Raw genomic sequence first — 26,064 nt, forward strand, 5'->3', positions numbered from 1 at the left:
AGTGACTATTAGATTTTCATTGTCTTTATAGGTGACCGCAAGTGCGGTGAAGGATGAAATGCTAGAGGCGTGACAGTGCTTCAATATTTATTATTTATTTTATAAAAAAATAAATTAAAAGCAGATTGCCAAGAGCCACAATGTTTTACACTATTTCACTAGAAGTAAACAACAGCTGTGTCTTCTGGCTAGCCAAGAGTATCCAGCAGGGGGTCTTTTATTCAGGCCTTTATGTTAATATATAGATACAGCTGTTATTTTTGCACTCTTACTTCAGGTGCAAAAAACACAAAAATGTAAAGGAATCAATAGGACAGGACACACGTTTAGAGAAAGGAGTCATTCCAGTTCAGTCCATGACCTGGATCTTTTCCTGGGAGGGATGCATTGCTGCTGGCTGGAGAGGACATGTAACAGGTATTGCTCACATGTGGTACAGATGTCCATAGAAGGCCAGTCCATCATGGTCTTCCTCTGAGAGGCAAGAGGCCGTGCTAGGCAATGGGGTTCAAACACTAGTGGTACTCTGAAAGTGACAAAAATGAATCCAGGCTTCAGTTAAATAGGTGGAGTGTTCTGCCAACCCCTTCTCCCATCTGATCCAACACCCACTTAACACTTCATCCAGAGCACAGTCCTGGATGGGTGCTGAGCACCTTCTACTCCCTTCAGTGTAGGACTGGATTGGAACAAGCAAGCACCAGCTCATCTTCATTTGGGAGGGGGAAAACATGGCCTCCAACGATCAAGATGGTCTGCACCCTAGAGGTCACCACCAATAGATCCCCACAGCTACTAATGTGTGTTCTTTACAGCTATGGCGGGTCATGAGGGGGTCACAGCCTGGTGATGTGTTGGTCACCTCCAGCCTCAATTATCACCATGTACCATGCCTTGCAATGAAAGCAGCTACCCTGGCGGAGCTCCAGCTGGTTCTGAATGCAGCTACCCACCTGTTAAGCAATACTAACGGCTATTATCTCTGTGCTCTGAAAATTGTACTGACCCACACCGAAAAGTAGATCAAAACCAAATGCTGCAATGGACAGGTCTCGTCTGCCCCCAAAGAGACCTTTCAAATCCAAGAGTTTCCTAATACTGCTCTCATAATGGACAATGCAACTCCAGACTAGAAGGAAGAGTCCCGAGAAAGCTGTCTTCTGATCTCCTGCACCCCTCCCAGCCACCAGCCCATAGCTATGGGGCTTCTTATAAGAAGAGCCAACAATATCCAGACCTGAACACATTCAGGACAAGTTTTATACTCTATCTTTTTGAAATAGCTTTCCCACAATAAGAGGACTAAAAAAAGTTAACATACTGGAAGAAAAGGGGAGAGAACCAAGATACTGCTGGTTACTTTATGTATTCTGTGATGCACTCAGATACCGTAGCCTATGCACAAGATGCTATTCGTTTGCAAGAGGCAGGATTCCTCTGAGTCACTTAAAATTACTGCCTATGAACATGAGTCCCAGTTTGCATCTAAGCTGTGGTGATATACAAGAGATATTGGACCCTGAGGATATTTTACCAGCTTTAATGTCCCAGGGAATAAATCAGACACTGGATAGGGATTATTGGGTGAATTTTTCTGCAATAGCATTAAGTTGGAGAAAGATACAGATGATCATATATGGAAGTCTTTCCAGTGAGATGTTAAACTACAGTCCACTCTACCCATCTCTGTTTGGAACCTGAGATCCAATGGCACCTTTTCAAGAGAGTCATTAATAAAGCAGGATAATGGGCAGGCCAACAGTCATTCAGTGTAACATGCCATTGGCCAAAGGTACTAATGTCTATAATAGCCATTGTATTTGTCTACACAGGTCCCACTTCACAGAAACAATGCCTTCCCTTGAAAGGAACTTTGAGACACCCAGAAAGTGAAAGACTATAGAAAGCAAGTCTCACATTTAAAAAACCAAAACACACAACACTTACCTAGAACAATCCCAATGTTCTACTTCAAACAACAACTGTGAGGATTTCTGATCTTGGGTAGCTGAGTCCTCCTCCTTGGAGAGTCTCAGTGCTTTTATTAAGCTAAGCGGAAGATGCACACATGGTCTGAAGGGCATGGACATCTAGAACCAGAATGCCATGAAACTTAAATCACCAAACAGAACAAATTCTCTGCTTTAGAAAGCCAGTATGGATCAGTGCAAGTTTATCAAATGCAGGACTAGTCAATATGTTAATCTACTAGTAAGGGTGAGAGATTTTAGTTGTACCAAGGTCAGGAAGTTCATTGTAATAAGCACTTCACCCAGAGATCTCTAAGCATTTCACAAAGATGGATAGGCATCATCATCTCCATTGTCACAGGAGTAAAAGGAGGAACAAAGTGAAGCAATTTGCTTAATGACACAGCAAGTTAATGGCCAAGCTTCGAAGAGAAGCAAAAAAATAGGTTTTCCATCTGGGTCCCTTATTGACTAGGCTATGCAACTGCCCGTACTTTTGGGAGTGTATACATTTCGTTACTGATTTGGAATCTTGAGACAGCTTCTTCCATCTTCTTAGGAGAGAGGTTTAAGGTAAATTGCAAGAGTCAGTGGGACAGAGAGGAAATATTTTTTATGACTAGTTAAGACACATGGTGGGGAGGGTCGAGACAGAAATTAATCAGACTACTGTACAGAGTAAAGGACTTACCTTGACACAACAATCACAGCAGATGACACTGGGGGGGGGGGAGGGGAGGAGGAGAAAAACAGTGTTATTATTTGAATGGAGTTCTGGAGATCCCAATACTGCAGGCAAAGATATGTCTTTCAAATAAGCTCAAAGGCATCATTTGCAATTATGACTTATTCACCTGGCTTCACAGTTAGAACTTTCCCGTTCACTGGTAATTTGTGAACAGATTAATACGTACTAGTTTAAAATGACTGATGTTGTGTGAAAAAACTTCAGCCTATGGACAGCTCACTGTTTGCCACACGTACTCAATAGTCAGAATTCAGTACTAGTGCTATGTGACTGGGTCACCAAATCACAGGGTGTTTGATTGCTGCTGGATGACCCACAGTTAACGAACTACTTCTGCCTCAAATTTAGTTAAAATGACTAAGTCTCTAACAGGCCCCAGATTTGTTTCCGCCCCATGAACAAATCTTACAGTTTATGAGCGAATAGAGGGGTCTCAACCTGCTCCAAGTCACTGAAGGATTCAGATAATTTCAAAATTCATCCAGAAGATCCTGACTTGGAGCATTTGCCTAGGACCTGATCTAGAACCAAGCCAACCTCTGCCCCAGGACTTTGGGGACGATCAGATGCCACCTTTGCAGTGTCAAGCACAGGGGAACAAGCGTGGTTCTTGAAGGGTAAGAATTTCATTATCTTTCATGAATTTTAAGAATTAATAAACTAAGACACTACAAAGTGACAGTCTTCCCTTCACCCATAACCATGAGAAAACAGTTACGATAGAGCCCAACTATTCAGGCAAAATTAAAGGGATAAACAACTTGCTCCATTGAGTGCTGCAATTGGACAATTTAGAATAGTTTTTATGATTCTTTCTTCCGCCCCATAAAGTCCTTCTACACCAGCTTACCTGCTACAGAGATGACACCTGTAAGGCCACAGAAAGACCATCTGCTTATGGCAATGGAAACAGACCTGCAGATAAGAGTTACCTATGAATGCCAATGGGAAGCAACTCTTGGCAAGCAGTAGATGTTGCCAGTACAGCATAGCATATTCTATATTATTCAGTGCCCTGAAGGCTTTAGATCTACATACAGTAACAGTTCAAATACAGGAGGGCAGAGACATAAGAATTAAGAGCCATAGGCAAAGAGGTTTTCAGAGAAGATTTGAAACCTGAGTGTTGATGACAAGGATTTGATTCAGACAGTAAGAGCTGTTCTTGACAATGGCTAGATTGTGCGGAAGAGCATAGGCATCCAATGAAGAAAGCAAGGTGGGGATAGGGAAATGAGCCATTGAGACAGACTATTATTTCCAGGGAGATTAAAGTGTCAGGGCAAATTCGGATCCTGAAGTGGATGATGAGCCATAGGAGAAGCTGAGGAACAGTGGTGTGCTTTTTTAAAATAGACTCCAATGGTGGTGAGAAGTGGTATTGCCACAGGTCTCAGCCTGGAGAACCAGAACTTGGGGAGGTCAAAGAGGAGAGTTTCAATAATCAAGAAAGGGAGGTGATCATGGATGACTATTGCAGAAGAGGAAGAAAGGCGGCTGGGTGTACACAAGCAGTGTTGGGTACTCAGACCGAAGTGGGAAGAAAGGGAGGATTCAGGGTGAAAGGCGCCAGAGTTGGACAGTGGAAGTGAACAACTATGTTAGAAGAAGCTCCTTTTGTTCAAGAAAAGCACTTTGGTCTCATAGTCCAAGTATCTGAATGTCCTTTAGCTAAACATCTTGGGTTTGCATTTGCTTAGAGCTTTTAGGAAGGTCAGAACCCTAGTTAAGTATTGCATCTTAAACCCATTTGGTTCTTGTGGACCAGCTATGACAGAGTTCTTTCCTATTTTGGGAGTAAGGATCTGTTGGGCAACAGCATGGAGTACTAGCTAGGGTCTAGCTCAGTGTGCAAATTAACTTGCTTAGAAATTTAACATTGTGCAGTGTCTAAAGCTTCCATGTGGACTGGGGCAGGACTGCTGAAGATCAGTGTATTATAGGGTTAAGTGAAACCACTTGGGACCCATTTGTCTATCAGGCACTTGTTATTCCCAGGAATGAAAGGACATGAGTGCATGAAGAGGAGTGAAGCCAGCAGACTCTTCAGAAAGAAAGGGCAGTACATCAAAGGGAAATGGTAAATACCCTGGCTCTTGAAGATATCGCACAACCATCTCTTTGGCGGGATCCCTCCATTTCAGACATCACGGCATATCTGGTTCCAATCAGTTCAGCAATGGTTGGTGATGGCCGCCTTGTAGGAGAGGGGTAGTCCTAGGCAAAAAGGACAGTTAAGAGTGAGAGACCAAAGAAAAAGGCCAGTTTGACTAGGATTCTAAACCCGAATTGAACTCCAGCCCCATGTGACTGATGGGTCTCTAGTACAGCAACTGACCAAGTCATCTCAAGCATCTCCTTTCAAGCTCAGTTCTGAGACAGAAGGCAGCCTGGCAAAGCACCCTTCTGAGTCACAATACAGCCATGCCAGAGTCTGAGGGGAGTGAAGGATGGCAAGGGAAGCACCTGGCTCCCATCTGGAAGGGGAGCCGTGTTCTGAAGAAGTTTAGAAAACCAGCCATGAAAGACAGCTACAGGCCACAGTTATATGGTCTGCTCCCCATACAATAAACAGCCTGGTTGTATTAGGAGGCTAAGTTCAAAAGGCCTCCCTGACACATGTGGTGTACCCCCTTCTGCAGCAGACAGGTGACAAAACGGCAGCAGTGAAGGGATCGCATTTAAAGGTGCAGTACACAATTCAGCACAGAGGACCAGAGCCACAAAGGTACTTAGGCACTTAAGTCCCAGTTTTAGGCTCCACTACAGACCACAGACCTCACTGCTGCCTCCCACTAGGCATCCAGATGCCTAACTCCCGGAGCACTCCAGGAACAGGGGAAGATGATGTTCCTCCAGCTAACTCGCATGCAGGACTGGATCCTGTAGGCATGTCAGTGGCAGCCTAGCAGATCAGATCCCATTCAAAATCCAGCCTACAGAAGAGGTACCAGCCTATAACTTTCAGCCCAATGGTTTGAGCACTCACATAGGATGTGGGAGACCCAGATTCCATTCCCCTCCTCTGACTGAGGGGAGAGGCCCTACTCAAATCTCAGGAGAGCGCTCCAACCACTGAGCTATGGGATATTCTGGTGTGGGCTCCCCCAGTCTCTCCTGTTGAAGCTTTTCCTGGATGGATAAATACTAAAGTGCACCAGAGAGAGATTATTCTTTATTCCAGTTATTAGGGACCCACCTGAAAGGTGGGAGACCCCAGCTTCAGGCCCCTTGCTCCAATCACTATTTATCCACAGTGGAACAGCTTCAACAGGAGACAGAGCCTCACACCAGTACCTCCCATAGCACAGAGGTTAGAGCACTGTCAGGAGAGGTGAAAGACCCCCCATTCAAATCCTCTCCTTCACCCCCAGGCAGATGAGAGGAATAGGGTGACTGCTCAATCCACTAGACAAAAAGCTATAAAGTGGGCACCACCACCACCCTCATCCTCTCTCCCCCCCTCCAATTTTGTGTGGAGTGAGCCAAGCACTTCTTGCAATAATTAATTAAGTGATTTATAAGCCTAAACTGCCTGACTCCAGGAGTGATGTTTCCAGTTCGTGAATCACGAGCAGATAGGCTCTTAAATCCAGGCTCCTCCCTGCAGCCTAACACACACCACCATTGGCATCTCCCATTGGCTAGCTTAGGCGACTCCCTGCCTAGCATGCTAGCTTTGCGGATCACTTTCTAAGGCACCTCTCCCCCCATTCATAGTATATGTATGTAGGCCCTTGTGACGTCGTGCAGTCTATGTGGTTTTATAAAAACATGATAAATGAATATAATGTAACTGGAATATGCTTCATGCGAAAGGTCTCTTGTAAGGTATCATTACAAAGCTTATAATCTAATGGGTGTGATCATCCTATTTGTATAAATGTACCACTCTTGTATCTAAAACTAGAAATACAAAATATAACTGAGGGCCTATTGTAATTATGCAAAGTGTGGGCCATTAATAGTGGTTTGGAATCTTGATGACTCCCATTAACCAGGACCATTGTCTGCAGATGGCTGTGTTTACCTGTGAGTCTTCCTGTATGTGTGTGTGCTGGCAAGTGGGTAATGAAGTCTTGCAGCGACATGTGATCATGTCACCTGAACTGAATCCATCTTTAACCTGTTGCTTTTCCAGTGAGGAGGGGTGGGGAAACCCAGAGGGACAAAGGGTTCCCGCCTTATGCAAAAGATATATAAATGGGTGGAACAGAACAAAAGGAGGGAGGGGAGCCATCATGAAGAATCCCCTAGCTACCACCTAAGCTGGAACAAGAGCTGTACCAGGGGAAAGAATTGTGCCCAGGCCTGGAAGGTGTCCAGTCTGAGGGGGAAAACAAACAAACAAACAAACAAACAAACAAACGTACTGAAGCATCTCTGAGGGTGAGATTATCTGTATTTAGTTTGATTAGACATAGATTTGTGCATTTTATTTTATTTTGCTTGGTGACTTTGTTCTGTCTGTTACTACTTGGAACCACTTAAATCTTACTTTCTGTATTTAATAAAATCACTTTTTACTTATTAATTAACTCAGTATGTGTTAATACCTGGGGGAGCAAACAACTGTGCATCTCTCTCTATCAGTGTTATAGAGGGCGAACAATTTATGAGTTTGCCCTGCATAAGCTTTATACAGGGTAAAACGGATTTATTTGGGTTTAGACCCCATTGGGAGTTGGGCATCTGAGTGCTAAAGACAAGCACACTTCTGTGAGCTGTTTTCAGGTAAACCTGCAGCTTTGGGGCAAGTAATTCAGACCCTGGGGCTGTGTTGGAGCAGATGGGAGTCTCTGGCTCAGCAAGACAGGGTGCTGGAGTCCTGAGCTGGCAGGAGCAGGGGCAGTCTTTGCACATCGAGTGGCAGCTCCCAAGGGGGTTTCAGTGATCCAACCCAGCACAGCCTAACTTTATGGATTGCATTGTTGTTCCTGTGATTTGTCTAGACACCTAGAAGTTACCGTAGCAGTACCTAAGTAGATCAGGGCTCAAGAGTTAAGCTACATACACCCTGCTAGTCAGTACACCGGGTTATTTAATTTATTTATTTATTTAAAGATGGCTGCTAAAGACATCCACACTTAACCTGGGCCCAAGAACTCTAAGTTTTTATGTTATTTCCCATCCGAACAACTACATTGAGCATATTTTCAAGAAACAGCCCATTGTTTAGTTCACACAGGGTTTTGATATCCAGCTTTCACCATATGCCTTAGGTCACACATACACTGGCAAAATAAGCCATGTTTGACAAATTCTCACCATCCCTCCTGTTTCCAGTGTTCTGGGCTTGGCAGCTACAGTAGACAGGACCTTACCGCATTTAACACTCTTAGAATGTGTTAAGAGCATTAACCTCCACAGAGTGCGTGAAGAAAGGTTCGAGAAAAGTCTGTACCTGAACTCAAGCACCCGGGCTATGCTGTTAGCAGATGGGAGTTGAGCACCAGACCATTCACCACTGTGTATGGAAGCTTGTTCTGAGCTGGTAAAGATGCCACATTCCTGTTAACACCAGATCTGAGACTATAGTTGCCATTATACAGCTGACCTTTGCACCAGTTGCTTTACTACTGGTGTTCGGCCTTGTCAACTGCAGAAGGGGGGGAGGGGAGGAAGAGAACACCAAGGACAGAGCACTAGATCTCTAACAGAACTGAGTAGCCAGTACACTTACTGTTGCACACCATTAGACCAGCAGTTACACTGTTTTTTCTCCCCACCTCCCATCACGGATAGGGGTGGAGTAGAAAGAAGAAGTGGAACCTGTGCGACACTGGTTGTCAATCATGGCTTGGTTTTCCTAACAACGCCTTGAAATTCTTTATTCCTGAAGTTCAATTAGGAGCACCACGTAGCACGCTTGTTAATCGATTCTGACATTATCAGTTAGCAGAATGTGTATTATGCTAGTTTCTGCTGAACATGCACTTTCAGGTGCATTTTTAACATTCTTCAGGAGCTCTAGAACTGTACCCAGATACCATTTATTTTAAATGTTCCTCATCATCAAGGGATAATTACCCCATCACATACTCAGAAGAGCCAAGCTAGAAGGGAACAAGTACAGCACCAGCTGTGCTAACAACTAGCAGAGAAGCAGGTACTGAAGAGCAGAGTTGTATGAATAATGGATATTTTGCGCTTGCTATCAATTCTAAAATCCAAAAATTTGGGTCAAATAAAAGGTTTTGTTTTGATTTAGAATATTTTTAAACTTGGATTGCTTTAGACTATTTAAGTGTTTTAAACAGTCATTTGGAACCAAAAATAGATTTAAAAAATCTAAACATTTCATTGACACTTTCAAAACAAAATATTTTAAACTGAAACAATTCAGCAAAACTGTCAAATTTGTAAAACATTTTGGTGTTGCTGTATCTGTATTTTTTGTTGAAAAAAAGTTATCAAAAAAAGTTTGACCAGCTTTATTAAGAGTTCAAGTTATGAAAGTTGGGGGAAGTCCATTTCCCCCACCCCACGTTCCATTTTAGAGCTCAATTCTATCCCATCAAGCTGCAACCCTTGGGACAGTAGCCAGGCCAGCTCATTACCAGCTCGTGGCATCACTGGGAGCGGAGTTGCAGGCCCACGCAGGACTTACATCTTCCTTGATTTGAAGGGCACTCCTTAAAGACTCGAACCTCCCTCGGCAGAAAGGCTGTCGCTGATTTCGATTCGGAAAGCTGTTTGTTTTACAGTCTCCTTGCACGGGCACGCTCTTGGGGGTAAATGTGCAGTCTGCAGAGCAATCTGGAAATGGAAAAGTAGGAAAGGACAACAAGGTGTTCAAGCATAAATGTGATCTGGTAACTTCAGAGATTCTTGAGATGAGTGGAATGCTTAAATACTACAGGCTGATCAGTTTCTGATGGGAGTGAAGCCTGTTCTAAAGATCCTCTTCCCTTCCTCCCCTTACCCAAGATCACAGAAGCACCACGTAATTGGGTACATTCTGATCAGAAATGTAAGCAAGCAACCGTGATGTTTTGTTTATAAGTGGGTCCTACTTTAAATCAGTGATTTACTTATTCCTTTCATTCACACATTCTAAAGCCTCACTGAATGTTTGCTACCGTAACATACATCTTGAGGCCTGAAACTGGAAGCACGAAGAATTTTGTCACTATTTAGAAACTTAACAGATTCAAGAAGTTTCACAGCCAGGAACTGATTTGAAAGGTCACTCTCCATGCCAGCAACTCCATGTTATTTGTTCCTCACATTAGATGGCTCTAAAAGACAAGTGACTTCAAAAGCAGGAGGAAGATGGACTGGGCTCATAAGAATGGAGGACGCATTGATTCAAGTATTTAGACCATGTTGTGAGAGGGAGAGTAAGGCAGGAAAGGGCATACTGACCTGTGCTGCTGGATGTCAGTACAGATCTGTGTGAGATGACTCCCAAGTTGTATTTCAATGCCCCGTCTGCTTCCTATGGATCACAGATGGGAGATTTTTACAGTGGGTATAAAACACCACATCAGAGAGGTAGGGTTGGGTGGGAAGGTCACCTCAGCATAACCAAGAGCCCCTGAGAGGAGCAGATATGCTCCTCATTGACAATGAATGAGACAACAGGGGCTCTTATGAGAGCCAACCATCTGGCAGTGGTAAGATAAGCAGAAGTAGTGGTGAAATTAGCTGGCTTGTTCACCTCAATTCACACACCATGCTCCAGATTATTTAGAAGAGCAATAATGAGTCAAACTCCACTGAAGTTACATCACGGATGAATTTGACCCAGTAAAAAAAAATTTAAAAATAGAGATGGGACCCAAATCCTAAATTCAACTCCAGCCTCCCTCAAAAGTTTCAGGGATGGAAGATGTTCAAATACAGCCCTTGAATCTAGACTCTCCTCCTACAGCTTTGGGCCCATGTAGGAAGTTAAATTTTTCCTGGCTCCAGTTTGCATGCAGAAACTCATGAAAGCAACTCAGGAGATTCTGTGGGTGACATGCCTAATCCCCAGATGGTTCCAGGTACCAATGCTTTGGCCTCTCTCTAACTAGTGGAAGTTCAAGACCCTACAATAGAAACTGCTTGAGAAGAGGTCCTTAGAGTACAGGAAATCTCAATAACTGGATTTTGTTTTAAAATCCTGAACTGTGCTTGTGCTGCTGCAATCCTGCTAGCCAAGAGCATTTGTACAAGCCTTCCCACTAGAGATACACCAATATAATTCAGAATCAATGGAGCTATATGAGACATTGTCATCAGAATGATTACAAATTCCTACCAACTACACACTGGAGCTGTGCAAATACAGCTAAAGATTTTCTACAAATATTCATTCACATTTGCAATTGCTTAAGTCAGAGAAAAGCATTTCATTGACAAAAGTGCATATAAAAAATAAACTTCCAGTTTATGTGCCGGAGTATTTGTGCCAGAAGAAAAAAAGTGACTGCATTAGGGAGCAGAAACAGACATGTGACGGACTAAACACAGCTTGAATTTCAGACACCAAGTACTCAGAACTGTTCATGATCAACTCATAGAATAATCTTAAAAAAAATAACCCTAACTTATTGAAGTAAACTGTCGTTTGCTCAAATATTCCATAAGCAGAGAATGTCGAATGATTAACTTGCAGTGAGTAATTTATCTCCACTGTATCCCATAACATATGAAATGCAGACACCACTGGCGTGAAGAGCAATGATAAAGGGAAGGGGAGCAGAAGACATTTTGGCTAACATTGGCTTCACAGATCCCAACTCTTATGAAAAAGAGTCATGGGATGTGCATTGAGAGCAGTGAGAACCTCAGTTTTAAAGGCTCCATCTACACTACATAAATGATCACGTTTTTACACAGGGCTTGGATTTCTGGAAGGTAGATAGGACTCAAATGAACTGATTGGTAGTCCAATTTATTCACCCTGGAAGAGCGAAGGGCCAAGTTGCCCATGGTGGGATTTGAACCTGAAGTTCCAGGGTGCCTGTATGTTTCAAAGATCAAATATTTGGGCCATTTCAGCCTCTATTGCAAAATTTCATTTAAAAGGACTTACCTGAAATTCTGGGACCAGCAAGTCAGGGATCAGCAGCTGTTTTTTAACTTTGTGAATTGTAAGTCCTGTACTGGCATTTTGGACAGATAAGACATTGCCACACGGGGAATTCAAGGAAAACATTGGCATCACAAAGGTATCTGGAAAAAACAAAAACTGCAACGTAAGTGAGCTGTAGATGCAAGACACTGATAACAGACTCCATAAGTCTCACACCGGACCTCGGAGGCGGTGATGGCTCAGCAACCCTCCGCGTCCTTTTAGTCTCACAGGAATTGAGCCTTTTACCCCATCTTTCTTGTACGAGGTGAGAGACTCCAGCCCAGGCACGTGGGCCCTAGCAGGTGACATAAGCCAGAGGTGCAGCGGACTGGACTAGATAACCTCAAGATCCCTTCCAGTCCTACAATTCTATGTCTGAAAAGTAGCAGTACTGGTGCCTCTGAAAATTGATCCGAGCTCCTTAGCGTCCCTTATTTGACCCATGACCAACTCATACATCACAAGTATGCCTACTACTAGTGGATGCCCAGCAGTACCCAGTAGGTACCTTTATGCCTGCTCCCGTTTTTCTCTGTGGAAGATGGCCGAAGCTTCTGTGGCTGTTTTATTTCCATCATGAGCAGGTCGTGCAGACTGGGTGCTTTGGGGGAGTTCTCTTTTAGCTTCCTCTCTGAGGCCTGCAACATGGAGTAGAGAGCTGTGAAAAGCCACTGGATAAAATCCAGATCCCCCAGAGCAATAGACATGCCCCTTCTGAGAAGTGCACTATTTCACAAGTCAGTCTCCACACCCAGCCAGAAATCCTGTAGCCCCAGCACTCTCACCATTTGTAACCTGCGCACTTTACACGCAAATTCCAATTTATAGGAACAATATAGAGTTTTGTTAAAGAATGGAGAATGTTTCCATGGACTAACTCAAAGTAGAAGCTATAGTAAGTGAACCAGAGCTTGACCAGGATTGTTCAGAAGCATTTTAGGAGGCAAAAAGGAAGAGGAGAAGTAGCTGCATTAGTTAGAAATGACATGGGAAGAAAAGGGCGAAGATCTGAGTCATCTTCCCTTCCCCCTGTAACACAGGGGGCCTTTTAAAATTTGGCCTATATATAAAAAAGGGATAGTCTAACATTCAAGCTACCTTGCCGGACTTGGGAATGGGATAGGTCAGTATTGCTTCAGCCAGTTCAGGGATCCTTCTGTTCATGCCATCACAACTAAACAAGTCACTTACTGGCTTTAAAAGGGGCTGTGAAGCGACTGTGTTGCCTTCAGACCTCTTGCAGTTTTGCTCACTGTTGATCTGAAAGGGCGAAAAGGACACTTATGAAATGATGAAAGTTAATTTTTTCTTGAAAAGCCTCCTTCCCCAGAAACGGAGGATGAATTAGGAAATACAGTTTCACGACCTTACATAGCCACTCATGGCATTTCACAAGTATGCGTCTAACTCAAGTCAATCTTTTTAGGCAAGAGATTAAACAAGAGTCCTATTAGAAGACATTTGCTTTCCTGGGAGTGAAGGGTAGAAAGGGCAATAGGATTGAAAGATGTTTTTGCAAGGAGAAAAGCCTGTGAAGAAATAGCACATGGCGATATACTGGGAGCTGGGCAGTACTTAGGTATGTGCATAAGACTTACAAAATTCCTTCAGCCCATGAAAAGATCCTGGCTAGAAGCAGCATAAAGAGTTTCAAGGCTCTAAGAAGCCTCATAATGCACCAACTCCAAAATTACAACATATCCAGACCATGGTGTCACAGAGAGGGGACTTCATGCAGCAGAGCTTCCCCACCCAGTAAAGCAATAGCAGCTAGGGTGACCAGATGTCTCAATTTTATAGGGACAGTCCTGATTTTTGAGTCTTTTTCTTATATAAGCTCCTATTAACCCCTACCCCCATCCCAATTTTTCACACTTGCTGTCTGGGCACCCTAAGAATAGTACCCCCTTGTAGTTTAACTGAGAAGCTCCTAAACAGGTTAACTGTAACAGAAGTAGCTAGCAGGCACATAAGTTTGTTTCTCAAGTTCTCTCATTGGAGAACACGAAGACAGAGATTCTATCACATGGGCAGCTCTTCTATGACCCCCCGCAGCATGGGTAGGGTTGTCACAAGGGGACAGAATTTGTGAGAAAATGAAATCAGACTCCATTTAGTATATTGGGTGCAGCTGCATTTGTTGGATAGCCCTATTTTGTACCTGTGCTGTTTGCTTTACCAAGGAGTGAGGCTTTAGAACACTGGGGAATGCAGACAGTGAGGGGAGATACTAGCAGAGTATCTCCAGGTCAGTTTGCCATTTATCCCCTTGTGTTGCCTATTCCTCTCATTTGTGCTCGCAAACTTGACCCTGGTTTGACAAAGACTGATGCAAAGCAGCATTGAAGATGCAGAGGGGCTTATTTGAAATTTGATGACTCACTCATGGTTTCCAGTGGCTGTTTTGATCAAGGACTGCACTGTAGCTAGCAGGAGGTACACTTACAACTGCTTGACAAATGCTTGTGAGATATACTTGACACACCAATGATCCATGGATCACAGCTGAAGACCCAGTTCATTCTGCTGCCTTAGGTTATGATTTTGAGTGCACCTGCAATTTATACCTCATAACATGTAACAGCTAGTGATGTACCACCTCCTATCTGTCACTATTCCTCTACGTATATGTAACCCCCACACCTCCTGGGTGTGGTGTTCTGTCCCATCTAGTGGCACCAAGACCACTTAGAGAGAGAGATTAATGAATCTGCTCTACAGCCTTAGCCAACAGGCAGTTGGCTTTTAGCTCATGTGGTGGAGGCTCATGCACTAAGCTCCAGAGATCCCAGGTTTAATCCTGCCTGCCAGCGATTGGGGTCTGTTGCATATAGTCTACTCTAAGGTACTTCTGTGCCCTCCCCTGATCACCAGAGTATCTGAGCACCTTGCAAATGGTGTATGCAGTACTAGCTGGGTTCAGACTCAGGATCCAAGTACAGTTTCTCAGCCCAATTGGAAGGACACCACAGTAGTCCAGGAGCTGGTGTTTGACAGCAGGTGAAGGAGGGTGAGGGGAGGATTTTCAAAGTGAAGCTTGTCAGCCCTGGCTGAACCGGGTATGTCATCCCCCCTCACTTTAGGGGAGCATACAATAAGCAGCTGAAGAGCTGGCATTTAGTGAGGTAGGCAAGATTTTTATTTTGTAACGATAGGTCATTATCGCCAAATTGTTTCTCATCTCGTGCCAAAGAGTCGGCTTGCATGACATTGCAACGCTGCACAACCTCATGCCAGCTTTTAAAACTGACCTAGCTCAAGCAGTGGCAAGCAAGTGGTGATGCTGCAGTCCTTTAGAGGAACTCCTTCGTTGTCTCGGGGCACATTAGCAATCAGCAGCATTAGGGCCCACTAACACTTCAGTCAGCACAGGCCTTGCTGGGAACTTGTTCAGCTTTCCTTATTTTGCCCAAACCCCCATTCAAGTCACTGAGTGCTGCCTAAGGCCCTCTGCTTGAGGCAGACCACTAGTAAGTTTCCCTTTGGATAGCTCGCATGTAAGAGGCCTCCATTTTTGAACTGCATACTGCCAAGAAGATCAAGTAGGATGCACCTTAGAGAGCCTGTGGAGACACAGATCAGTGTTTCCAGAGCTGGGAAAGGCAGTGAGCAAGAGACAGTTTAATGAAGTGGCTTCAGACAAGATAGCCTAGAATAGTTTAAGTTTAGTTCTTAGAAATGAAGTGAGTTGGTGGGTGAATATGGTGGCCATTATATGCTCAAGTGGAGCTCATGAGTTCTCACCCACCCTTGGAGCCTGGAAGTTACTCTGAAGGAAAGAGTGTGAGGACACAGGTTGGGTTTAATCAAACAGATGTCAGTTGCCAGGTAGCTAGAGCAGCAGATGCCAAACTAAGCGTGTTGAGAACAACTGCTCACCTTCACCTTGCGGAGGGTGTACCTCTTGCGTCGGATGTCCTCTGCCAAGAGCTCATAGGGAGACCGGGCATATTCCTTGGGAGGAACGCTACGTTGAGGTCGCTCCATGGCCTTGCGCAGCCTCACACCATTCTGCAGTTCCCTGATGACATCGTGCCACAAGCTAGCCTGCTACAGGGCAACATGAGCCAGTTAAAAGATCTCTAGAATCTCTGAGGTGGTATTCGTTCATTCAATAAAAGGGCTCAACTAGCAATTACAAACCATTTGTAGCTGCACTAATATCGGAGAGAGTCTCATTTAAACCTGCTTAGAAATGCAGGCAGAGTAGTACAGTGCTTAGAGCGGTGGGGGGGGCCATAGAGGGGTGGGCAGAGAGAGACCAGAACTCAGGTGGGTTCATGTCTCAGTTGTCACTAACTTTTGATGTATGGCCCTGTGCCTCAGTTTACCTGAGCAAATGGTTAAAATAATTTAGCTACCTCAGATGACTGTTGAAAGGTCTAGTATTTTTGAATTTCTCTTCAAGGTCTTTGGATGAGATACTAGGCAAGATATTAAGTCATTAAAGGTGGCCTACAGTATAAAATGCAGCCTCCATAATCCTTCTGAATGCCCCAAAGAAGAATGGGTAAGAAGGCTGAAATAATACAAATTAACTCAAACTATGGGATTCAGACTGGAAACTACAATATGTATCCATTCTGTTCTTTATCTCAACCTTCAAGGCAAGTGCTTTTAGGTTGGTGCTTGGGCCTGCAAGATCCCATTAACACAACAAAACGATTCAGTTCAGATCCACGTGTTAAATCAACAGCTTAATAATGTAACCTAAACTCTTTCCTTCTCTTGATCTTAGAGGTGATCAGAATAAGAAGGTTGTGTGTGCTCACTTTACTACAGTATTTTTGATTTAGACCTGTCTTAAAAACCTTAAGTTTCTCACATTTGCCTTCCCATGGCCTCTCCCCTCCCTTTCCCCTCCCCCCCCCCCCCCATCTCCCCAATCTGCAATATCAGGTCTTGATCACTATTAACTGCAGGACATTTGGAAGACATGACAAGAGCCATAACTAAGCTGCAGCCCCCAAGCAACACAGATGAGAGGGATGTTTAGTTGCATGCCCTGATAGTCAAGAACCTGGACTGCCCATGGTTTTAACCTAGCTACACAAGGTCCTGTCTACGCTACAAAAATGGAGTAATGTTGCAACCAACTGAAGTAAAGGACAGCCATATTGAGACAGTCTTTCCTGAACTATTGTATTTCTGGAGTAGCAGAACATTGAGCTACCTTTTTAACTCAAGGATGTCCAAGGAAAGGCTGCAGGCAAACTGGCCAATAGCAAAAGAGACCGACACAAACAGCTGTGTGACTGCTTAAGCTGAACTGCCTTCACTAACAAGTATTACAGAAAAGAGTACTGTAATTACCGCAATCAGCACCAGAGTCCTTCTCTGGTTGTAACAGCACCTCACCTTACTTTATGGGACACTATTAAGTAGATCATTAGCCAACTGTCCAAGAGAACGTTCCATTCTTTTCACAGCCAAAATTCGCAGCCTTGTTCCTAGGAAGGCTAAGTGCACACTAGTTCTAGCGCACTCCCCTGCTAGCCTTCATGTGCATTTGGCTAAGGTTGAACCCTCTCAGCCATGCACCTTAAAGTGGTTACCCAGACTTCTGTTCTCTCCAGACCCTGCCCGGGGCTACCCTGACATCAGATGACAGAGAATGCTGTTCTATCAACCTGCACACATGTCCCAGGTACAGTTGGAGTCAGGGTTACCCAAGCAGAGGAAGAGCTAGCAGCATTAGCCTCATTAATGCAAAGGGGTGTGGAGATATGCACACATGCTCCACCCACTTAACAGTTATTTGGCCGGGGAGCGCACACTTAAAGGCTGGTGCAACCGTTATACTCTGAAAAGGCATCTAAGCATTGAGGTCAAGGTGATCGGTGCCTTAGATACTCCAACATACGTATATAGGTAGGACAGCACAGCTCTGCACCAGATGTGCCTAAGGAGGGGTCTGCCTAATGGTGATGTTCAGCATACTAAGTGTATAATCCTGTGCTCCATAGCTACCAGATGTCATTCAAGAATCAAGGGGTTGACAATCTATGGAGCCCTGCTCGACTTGGGCCCTGGCTACCTGCCAGGATGGTGCAAGCAGCTGGCTCTTGCGGGGCTTGAATCTGGGAGACTAGAGGCAGAGGATTGGCAATGGGGCTCTTGCTTTTGAAATGGCACTTTTCTTAATTAAGTGAAGCGGAATCTCTTGGGCTTTCAGGCCACACTGCAAAGCCCATGCATTTACTTGGGTCTTCCCAGACCACTAAATCAATCTCGCGTAGCTTATTCAGGGGAGTGCGAGTTAACTTGCTAGTTTATTTTAATACATGACAAAACTGAAAATATGCCTAAACACATGTCACAAACATTTTCATATGAATGGTTTGTTATGTTTCAAAGTGAACACTATTTAGACAAAGGGAGTAGGAGCAGGTCCCTTGGGGGTTGCTGTTCCCATCTCTTAGACTCCAGTGCATTTGGTTTACCTTGGCAAGGCTCCAGTCAGAAGAGCTGTTTACTTTTGAGCACTGAATTCACTGGCGCTGGACAGAACAGAACAAGTCATTCTCCCTGCCCCAGGAATCTTGAAGTCCAACAACTAGAGGGATAAGACTAGAGAAGGTGGCGGGGAAAAACAAAACAAAACATGGAAGCTACATCTATACTGACCTTTTTCTGGGAATCTCCCACCATTGCTTTAGCTCTGATGGAGCTGTACAAGTGCTAACAGTTTAAGCCAATGGTCTTTAGCTATCTTGATATCTAAACCTGCTCACAGCAGGTCTACGTGACATGGTGACTAGAATCAGAGGGGTAGCCGTGTTAGTCTGGATCTGTAAAAAGCGACAAGGAATCCTGTGGCACCTTGTAGACTAATAGACGTATTGGAGCATAAGCTTTCGAAGTGGGTATTCACCCACAAAAGCTTATGCTCCAATACGTCTGTTAGTCTATAAGGTGCCACAGGACTCCTGGTGACTAGAATGTCACTGGCTGATCTACAGTAGCACATCCAGCATTGTTAGCACCAGTGCTACAGTAGGAGATCTCCCCAAAGTTGGCAGTGTAGACAAGACCAAAGAGAAGAGAACTGCTCTTGGGGCAGATAGCAATTCCCACAGAGAGCTAGAATTTAGCATAACGTGTCACTTGTATTTAGAGGGTTTTAACTAGTTATGTTTCTCTCTATTTGTTTTAAGCTGGGAAGTCACTGGAAGGCCTCACAGAGAGAGTTAAAAAAAAATAAAAAACAAAACAAAACCAACAATTCTAAACTCTTACCCAGTAATTATCCTTCTCCCTCTGAGTGTCATTTTCCAGCAAGTCCTCCACATCCATTCTTCTTAGACTCTGTCAAACAAACATGTGAGCTGATTAGCCTGTACTGTTCCAGTCATTCCTAGACCATTCCTGTCTGTCCAGCCCAGTCACAGTACTGCCAACTTCAACAGTGGGGGGGGAACAAAAAACAAACAACACCACACAATGTGGAAGACAAATACACGAGATTAATGTATTCTGGCTCTTGGGAGAAAGCCCACCCCTTTCACATGCAGGGAATAGAACTTTAGCTAAATAACCTTCTGCTTGGGGAAAGGCAAGAGGATTAGCTTGGAATTAAGTGTGTGGGGTAGGAGGAAAGAAAGACAGCAGCTTAATGATGGTCCCAAAATACCTCTTTGGAGCTCTGTAGGGTGAGCATTAGTTTCTGAAGATCTACGTACTCAGCAAAGAGAACCCTGCAGACTGTTCTGTAATAGCTGGCAGCCTCAGAGGGCCTGGGCAAATGCTCCTCACAGATCTGAAAGGAAATGCAGCCACACACTCAGCACTGATGGTTGGAAAAAAGTTCTCCTTGAAATAAAGGATTTGGGGGTGGGGAGCAGGTTGCCTCTCTCAGTTTCCAGTTTACTCAGGTTCTGAGATTAGGATCACCTTTCCTTGTGTCCCTTGCATATTACAGCTCAGAAGAGCCCTCCCTTCTGCTGGGAGGGCAAAGGGAAGAGGACTAGAGAAAGGGAAAGCCCAATTTTGTGCCAGCTGTGATGTATGGAGTTATGTAATTTATCCTCCTCTATATACTGGAAATTTAAATAACTCCTTGTGTTCTGGTGAGGCTGCCCTTTTCTGAGACATGGCAGAGACAGCATGTTAGAGGAAACCACTGTGTACACTCATGAAGACTTGTTTTTATTCTGTTTTCCTTAAATCTAAAAATAAACCTGTCAGACTGAAATTATGGCTGCTCTGTGCATTGAGCACACCAGCCAGTTGACCAGAGACTGGAACGAGAAAACTTCCTTGAGAACAGTCTAATGGACTAGGCACAAAGTAGGAATCATTAGCTCTTTCAGGAACCTGCTGTAAGGCTTGGACACATGTTTCTATATGCCTCAGTTTCCCCATGTGTAAAATGGAAGAGGGGTTGTGAGGCTCAGTGTCTGGACAGCACTTTGAAGCTAGAGCACAGACCAGAGAGCATGTGTTGCTTTGGATAAAGCTTTTCTTAGTGCCTGCACGCTGCCAAAGTTCTACGGATACAAAAATACCTGCCCATATGGGGAGGGTTTCTAGTAAAAAGGTTAGTCTAGCCTAGAGGTGGATTTGCAAAGCTATATGATAACAGTCTTGCCCGCTAGAATCCAGAGGCCTGAAAAGAGGATAGCTATTAGGATTAGATGAAGCATTTCCTTTAGCTTCAGTGCTGCTTTTGAGTAGAGGGTCCCATTATCCCTTGGGATATGGGAAAGGTTGCTTGGGAGGGTCCACGTTCTGACTGTGCACTAGTCTCTCCTGACCACCTACACTTACATTCAGCTGCCAGGCCAAGAATAGACAGAATGCTGCAAGCACTGATTCTCCTCTTACCTGCAGAAGTCTCTCCTGAAGGCAGGACAGGTGCATTAACACCATGCTTTCTCACTGATGTGCCCATAACTTTCTTTTTACTACCTGGGGCTTATCTGGACCCTATCCAAATATGCTGAATCTCTGTAGGTGACTTGGAAAAAATCAGGCAAGGGGGTGGGGGGAGAAGTAGAACCACAAACATGCTGCCTGCAGGCATGTTTCTACGAGCTTCAGTTCAAGGCAGGTACTTGCACAGGAGACAGCCACAGAGGAGAGAACTGGAGATTAAGGGCCTAGCCATGCTACAGATATTAATTCAGTTTGTAAGTTGTTAAGACCTTACACATGGTGTGTTTTCCCATCCTCGCTACAATTAGTAGCTGTGCCACCTGTGTGGGGTCCTTGCCAGTGGCCTAGGCTGGCACAGGGTTTCCTGCAAGCAGTGGGCCATGTGTACGTAGCCTGACCAATGCCTGTGAAACTAGTTTGCCCCTCTTCCTTCCTCCCATCACTGTGCAGTGGGATCTTCCCGAGTTCACCAGCTCACATGCACTGGTGGGGCCAAGACCAGATTTTCCCAGAATGCACTGGAGCAGTCAGGTAGCGTGGTAAGTGCAGATACATTAGAGAAGTTGACATGGTTGTATAGTAAAAATAAGAAAGGGGGGAAAACCTTGAGGACATCCTGGAAAGTGATTGCTGGTTTTGTTGCCTCAGTGTTCAATTTCAGGAGGAGGGAGATCAGCTTCTCCAGTGGTTCACTCAGCTCTCGCTCCAGATGGTTGTCAATCCCCCAGTCCAGGGCTTTATAGATCACCATTCCCAGACGCTCTGTCAGCTACAGAGGCCAAGGAAATGGTCTTTCAGATTAATGCAGAAATAATTTGGTATTGTGGAGATAAAGTTCCCAAATGGAACCCTAAGATTTCTACCCCTCCCAACCATGCCAGCACCCTTCCCCACATTCAAGGCCATCTGCCTCTTTGGACAGACAACATAATCCTACCACGGTCATTCAAGCAGCTACTGAGATGCTCCTGGATCAACTGGGGATAAGAGACTGGGGCCTAATTCAGTTGTAACACCCAAATATGGCTAGATAACATTGTTTAAGTGAGCTGTGGCAGCAGGGAAAGCAGCCTGCTTTATCTCTTACCCACTGTTGACAGCATTTCCTGCCACAACTCAACCTCCCCCACCCCTTCAGTGTCTATCTTATGCCCAGTCAATTTGCGTCATTTTTTAATTTAGTCCTGGAACTTCACCTAGACTTCCACTCCCATGCAGGAGACAACACCCTAGGCAAGCCACTGGGACAGCAGAAGTGCCATGAACATTAGATGACCATGGAATCTTATGAACCTCCTGAGTCACTGAAGAGCAAGACTGCTGAGATTCCTTTAGCTCAGTAGTTAAACTTTTGTACTGGTGATCCCTTTCACATAACAAGCCTCTAAGTGCGACACCCTCCCCCCCCCCCCTTAAATATATAAAAAATGTTTTTAATCTAAATGCTGGATGCAAAGCAGAGTTTGGGGTGGAGGCTGACAGCTTCCGACCCCCCCGTGCAATAACCTCATGATCCCCTGAGGGGTCCCAACCCCAGTTTGAGAACCCCTGCTTTAGCTAGTCCTTTTACCAATGCAGGCTTATATCTGTGCATTTGCCAGACTAAAAATCACAGGTTCTTAAATGTCATCTCTCAACTCCAGAGTCTTACCTGCTCCTCCAGTTGTTGAGTCTTGTTAACATCTGAAAGGGAAACAAGTGAAAAAAGATCAAACAGTTTACCAATCCCTACAGACTTAAGTCCATACTAGAGAGGGTAATTAGAGTTGGCATTTGTTTTTTTGCTGGTGGTGGATGTGACTGGGGTGCCACTGAGCTTCTGACCCACCAGCCTGGGGTCCCCCTCACACTGTGCTGCTGCTGCGACAAGCTGCAGACCCACTCCTGGTCCTGCAATTCCACAGCATTCACCCAGGTAGGGACACACCCAGCTGCAGTTACATGCAGGCTCTCTGACCAGCCACAGCATGAAGCAACAGTAGAAAGGCTACAGTCAAAATAACTCCCTGCTTAACACCCCAGAGCGGTACTGTCCTGCCCTGGTCCAAACCCCAACCAGTATGAATTTATTATCCAGTTCCCCTGCCCCTCAATGTGGAGAAGAAATGCAACAGCCTCTCTGAGCTAAGATTCCAAGCACTTCACTCCAACTCACTGGTTTAGATAAAGCAAAAACAAGTTTAACTACAAAAGATAGATTTTAAATGATTATAAGTTATAGCAAACAGATCAAGGCAGATTACCTAGTAAATAAATAAAAACAATCTAACTTTAATTCAAATCCTATCTTTCTAGTATGTTAATCTCTCACCCTGACAGATGATACAAGCAGGCTGCAGATTGTTAAAGCCCAAGCTACACTTGCTTTGCAGCTTGGAATCCCCAGGTTTTCATACACAGGCTAGAAATCCCTTTAGCCTGGGTCCAGCACTTCCCCCAGTTCAGTCTTTGTTCCTCAGGTGTTTTCAGGAGTGTTCTTGTGTGAGGAATGATCATCTGTGGTTTTTGTCACTCCACTCCGTATATAGCTTTAGCATATGGTGGGAATCCTTTGGCCCAAAACTCAGTTTATGGAAAAACAATGACAGCCCAAGATGGAGTCCAGAAACATGTGGCCTGGTCTCATGACCTTGTGGAGTCATAGCAGCTATTACTTGGAAGCTGTCTGGAGCATTCTCAGGAAGGCTCATCAGGTGGGAGATAAGCTTCTCCTAAGGCCTATTGTTTTCCCTAATGGCTCATTATCCTGAATAGGCCTTTCCCAGCCAGCTATCTAGACTAAAAGCATCTTGCCTAGTGGGCATCACCCGGTGTAACTACATTTGAAATACAGATACACAGTCTATGTTCATAGCTTCAGTTACAAAAATAATACATGCGTACCAACAGGATGATCATGTTCAGCAAATCATAACTTTTCCAATGACATCTCACATGACGAATCTTGCATAAAATGCATAATTATCTATAATCATATCATGATATCACTATGAAGAATATGGGGTGCAGTGTCATGGTGGAGACCTCCAAAAGCCTTGGATCACAGCAATCCTCCCCTTTCCAGAGGAGGTAAACTGAATATGACTATCTGAGGTCACTAGAGAGGATGCCTGGTACATCTTCCATCTCGAGCCAGGCGTGGTGGCGGTGACCTACTAGTGGATGTTTGTTAACCCAAAGAAAGAATAATTCTCCTTTCCTTCTGCAGTCAGTAGCATGTGGTGGTGGTATGCTGGGAAGAGAACATGCCTAAATATAGCTCTGTCTTTGCACCAATGTTTGACCTTTGGTAAAGGAAGGCATATTTATTGTCCACCTTTCCTCTCCAGGATACAAGAGCTAGCAACAGCCACAGAATCCCTAGAGGTGTCAGCAAAAAGAAATGTGGGAGTGGGATTCATCTTTGCTCCGAATACTACCACAAAAGGAACTCTGAGTCTTTATCAGCCACTTGTCCCTCTTCCCTCACCACCTGCAACTGACAGTCACATACCAGTACAACTGCTACTTTCAGAGAAAGTTTAGCAGCAGAAAGCAAACAGGCTAGGGAGTACATCAATATGATTAAGCAGCTCTCAGGTCACCAAAGCCTCAGATTAAAACACAAATATGTTGTGTGTGTATGCACCCATATAGGTGAAGACAATCAATTTCCAGGAACCAGAGTCCCTTATCTCAGGCATTTGTCCAAATTATCCCCCAAACCAAGTGATTCAATAGATAACCGGGGGTGGGGGGTGAGAGTCGGGGGGGGGGAGGGAAGAGGGGAAGGGGAGAAATAGTCCTACACTTCACTTCTATAGCACTTTCTCGCCAAAAATACTTTACAAACAGTAATTAAGTTTCAAAACATCCCTGTAAACTAGAAAAGTATTTTATCCCCATATTATAGGTGGGGAAGAGCAGCAGATGCAGAACTAGAACCCAGAAACTTTGACTCCTAGTCAGATACTCTAACCATTAGAAATACTACAGGTATGCACCCACTTAGTATCTCTTTCTTCTCTATTCTCTGTAGATAGTCTAATTGGTTTGGAGAATACAGCCCTTCACAGTAGGAGCATAGACATTGGGTTCAAAGACATCAGGCAATACCACAAGTTAGTTTTTTATTTGTAGCAGGATTCATGGGATTCACTATGGAAAGCATTTCAAAGACAGAATCACATGGCTGTATATTCTCATGGGCACAATAAAGAAACCCATAGCATTATCAGAGAGAGAAGGCTTTTCTCTAAGAGTCCCATCCACTGGTGCCTTTGTTCTTACCAGACTTAGGGCGCACCGTGAAGGAAACAGCACCATCAGAATGGATAAGGATGCTTCCTAGACCTTTAATCACCACAGGGTGGGGGCCCTGAGCCAACTGCTTCATTTTATGGCAACATTGAAAGCAAAGGGCCCAGGCCTGCTCCTCACTTATTGGCTGGTCACAACATCTCAGAAACTCTCCCAAAGAAACCTTAGTGACATTCCTCCATTCACAACTTGAATAATCCATTTTTTTACTTTCACCACTCCCCATATGCTTGTTTTTGGCTGGGCTGTTCTACATCCACTCCTCAGACAGCGATAGGTGCTTCTGCCAGTCTTTTATCCATTCTGCCTTGTCTCATCTTCAGGTGGGACCATTCAGAGCAACTTTAGGCTACAGCTCCTTAAAGGGACACCATTACTTTCATCATCTACTCTCTATTTATACAAGCAACAGTGAATGAAGACTGAGAAAAAATTAAAAGGGACCTTGAAAGATTAGAAGCATGAAAAAATTAATGTCTGGCGTAACTCCATTGATTTCAACAGGTTTGTAATTAGAACAAATGTGGCTCATGGGCTCAACAAATTAGATTAAGCATGGAAATAATTTACTATACAATATACATACTTAGTGGGAAGGAGACACTTGGTAATTAATGATGCTGAAAGAGACCTCTGAATCAGTGAACAGCAAGGAGGGTGGTGTGTTTTCAGAGGCCTGTCCCATGGGGCAACCAAGCAACCACATTCTGTATAAACTGGAGCTTTTGCATTTTATCCACCTTCAGCCCCAGAAACAGTGAGTTGCAATTACCCAATTTGGAGGTAATGGATACATGGATCACTCTGGCCAGATCCTCATCTGGAGGAAGGGGTAGTTTCTTAGCAAGCTGGAGGTGGAAGAAGACTTTTCCTTTTGTTCAGCATTGATGCTTCCTGATCACCTAACAGTGAGGCCAAATGCTTACACTAGCAGCGCTTTAATGGTATAGCTATACTGATAAAACACTCCTAGTACGGACCCAACTTACCTTGGCAAACCTGTGCCTTTGCCAGTATAACTTATTTCAGCTCCTCCCCCCCCCATTAGTGATGAGACAGGGCCCCCAGGTTTCGCACCACTTTGGTGAAAAGTGGCTGGATGC

The 26,064-nt window shown here is 44.4% G+C and overlaps 1 protein-coding gene across 1 annotated transcript; it reads right to left on the reverse strand.

The window, feature by feature from the left end:
- Positions 1-157: 157 nt before the first annotated feature.
- Positions 158-25,966, reverse strand: LOC128834380 (protein spire homolog 1-like). Its single transcript, XM_054023091.1, has 18 exons — positions 24,914-25,966; positions 24,156-24,205; positions 22,974-23,049; positions 22,314-22,345; positions 21,267-21,431; positions 19,419-19,544; positions 19,025-19,093; positions 15,665-15,835; positions 12,977-13,045; positions 12,294-12,423; positions 11,744-11,883; positions 10,087-10,159; positions 9,329-9,477; positions 4,807-4,935; positions 3,569-3,633; positions 2,662-2,689; positions 1,948-2,090; positions 158-526 (listed from the first exon to the last, which is right to left on the reverse strand). The coding sequence occupies exons 1-18, from the start codon at positions 25,185-25,187 to the stop codon at positions 340-342; spliced, it is 2,076 nt and encodes a 691-aa protein (XP_053879066.1). The 5' UTR covers positions 25,188-25,966; the 3' UTR covers positions 158-339.
- Between the last annotated feature and the right edge of the window lie 98 nt (positions 25,967-26,064).

Source organism: Malaclemys terrapin, chromosome 1, assembly GCF_027887155.1.
Source record: "Malaclemys terrapin pileata isolate rMalTer1 chromosome 1, rMalTer1.hap1, whole genome shotgun sequence".
Taxonomy (NCBI): Eukaryota; Metazoa; Chordata; order Testudines; family Emydidae; genus Malaclemys; species Malaclemys terrapin.

Excerpts from the sequence above, each read along its gene's own strand:
- LOC128834380 (XM_054023091.1), bottom strand. The coding sequence starts at position 25,187 with ATGGGGAGTGGTGAAAGTAAAAAAATGGATTATTCAAGTTGTGAATGG. Across the intron at positions 22,346-22,973 it reads TGCTTGTATCATCTGTCAGG|ATGTTAACAAGACTCAACAA; the intron begins GTGAGAGATTAA and ends TTTCCCTTTCAG. Across the intron at positions 19,545-21,266 it reads CTTTCCAGGATGTCCTCAAG|ATCTGTGAGGAGCATTTGCC; the intron begins GTTTTCCCCCCT and ends ATTTCCTTTCAG.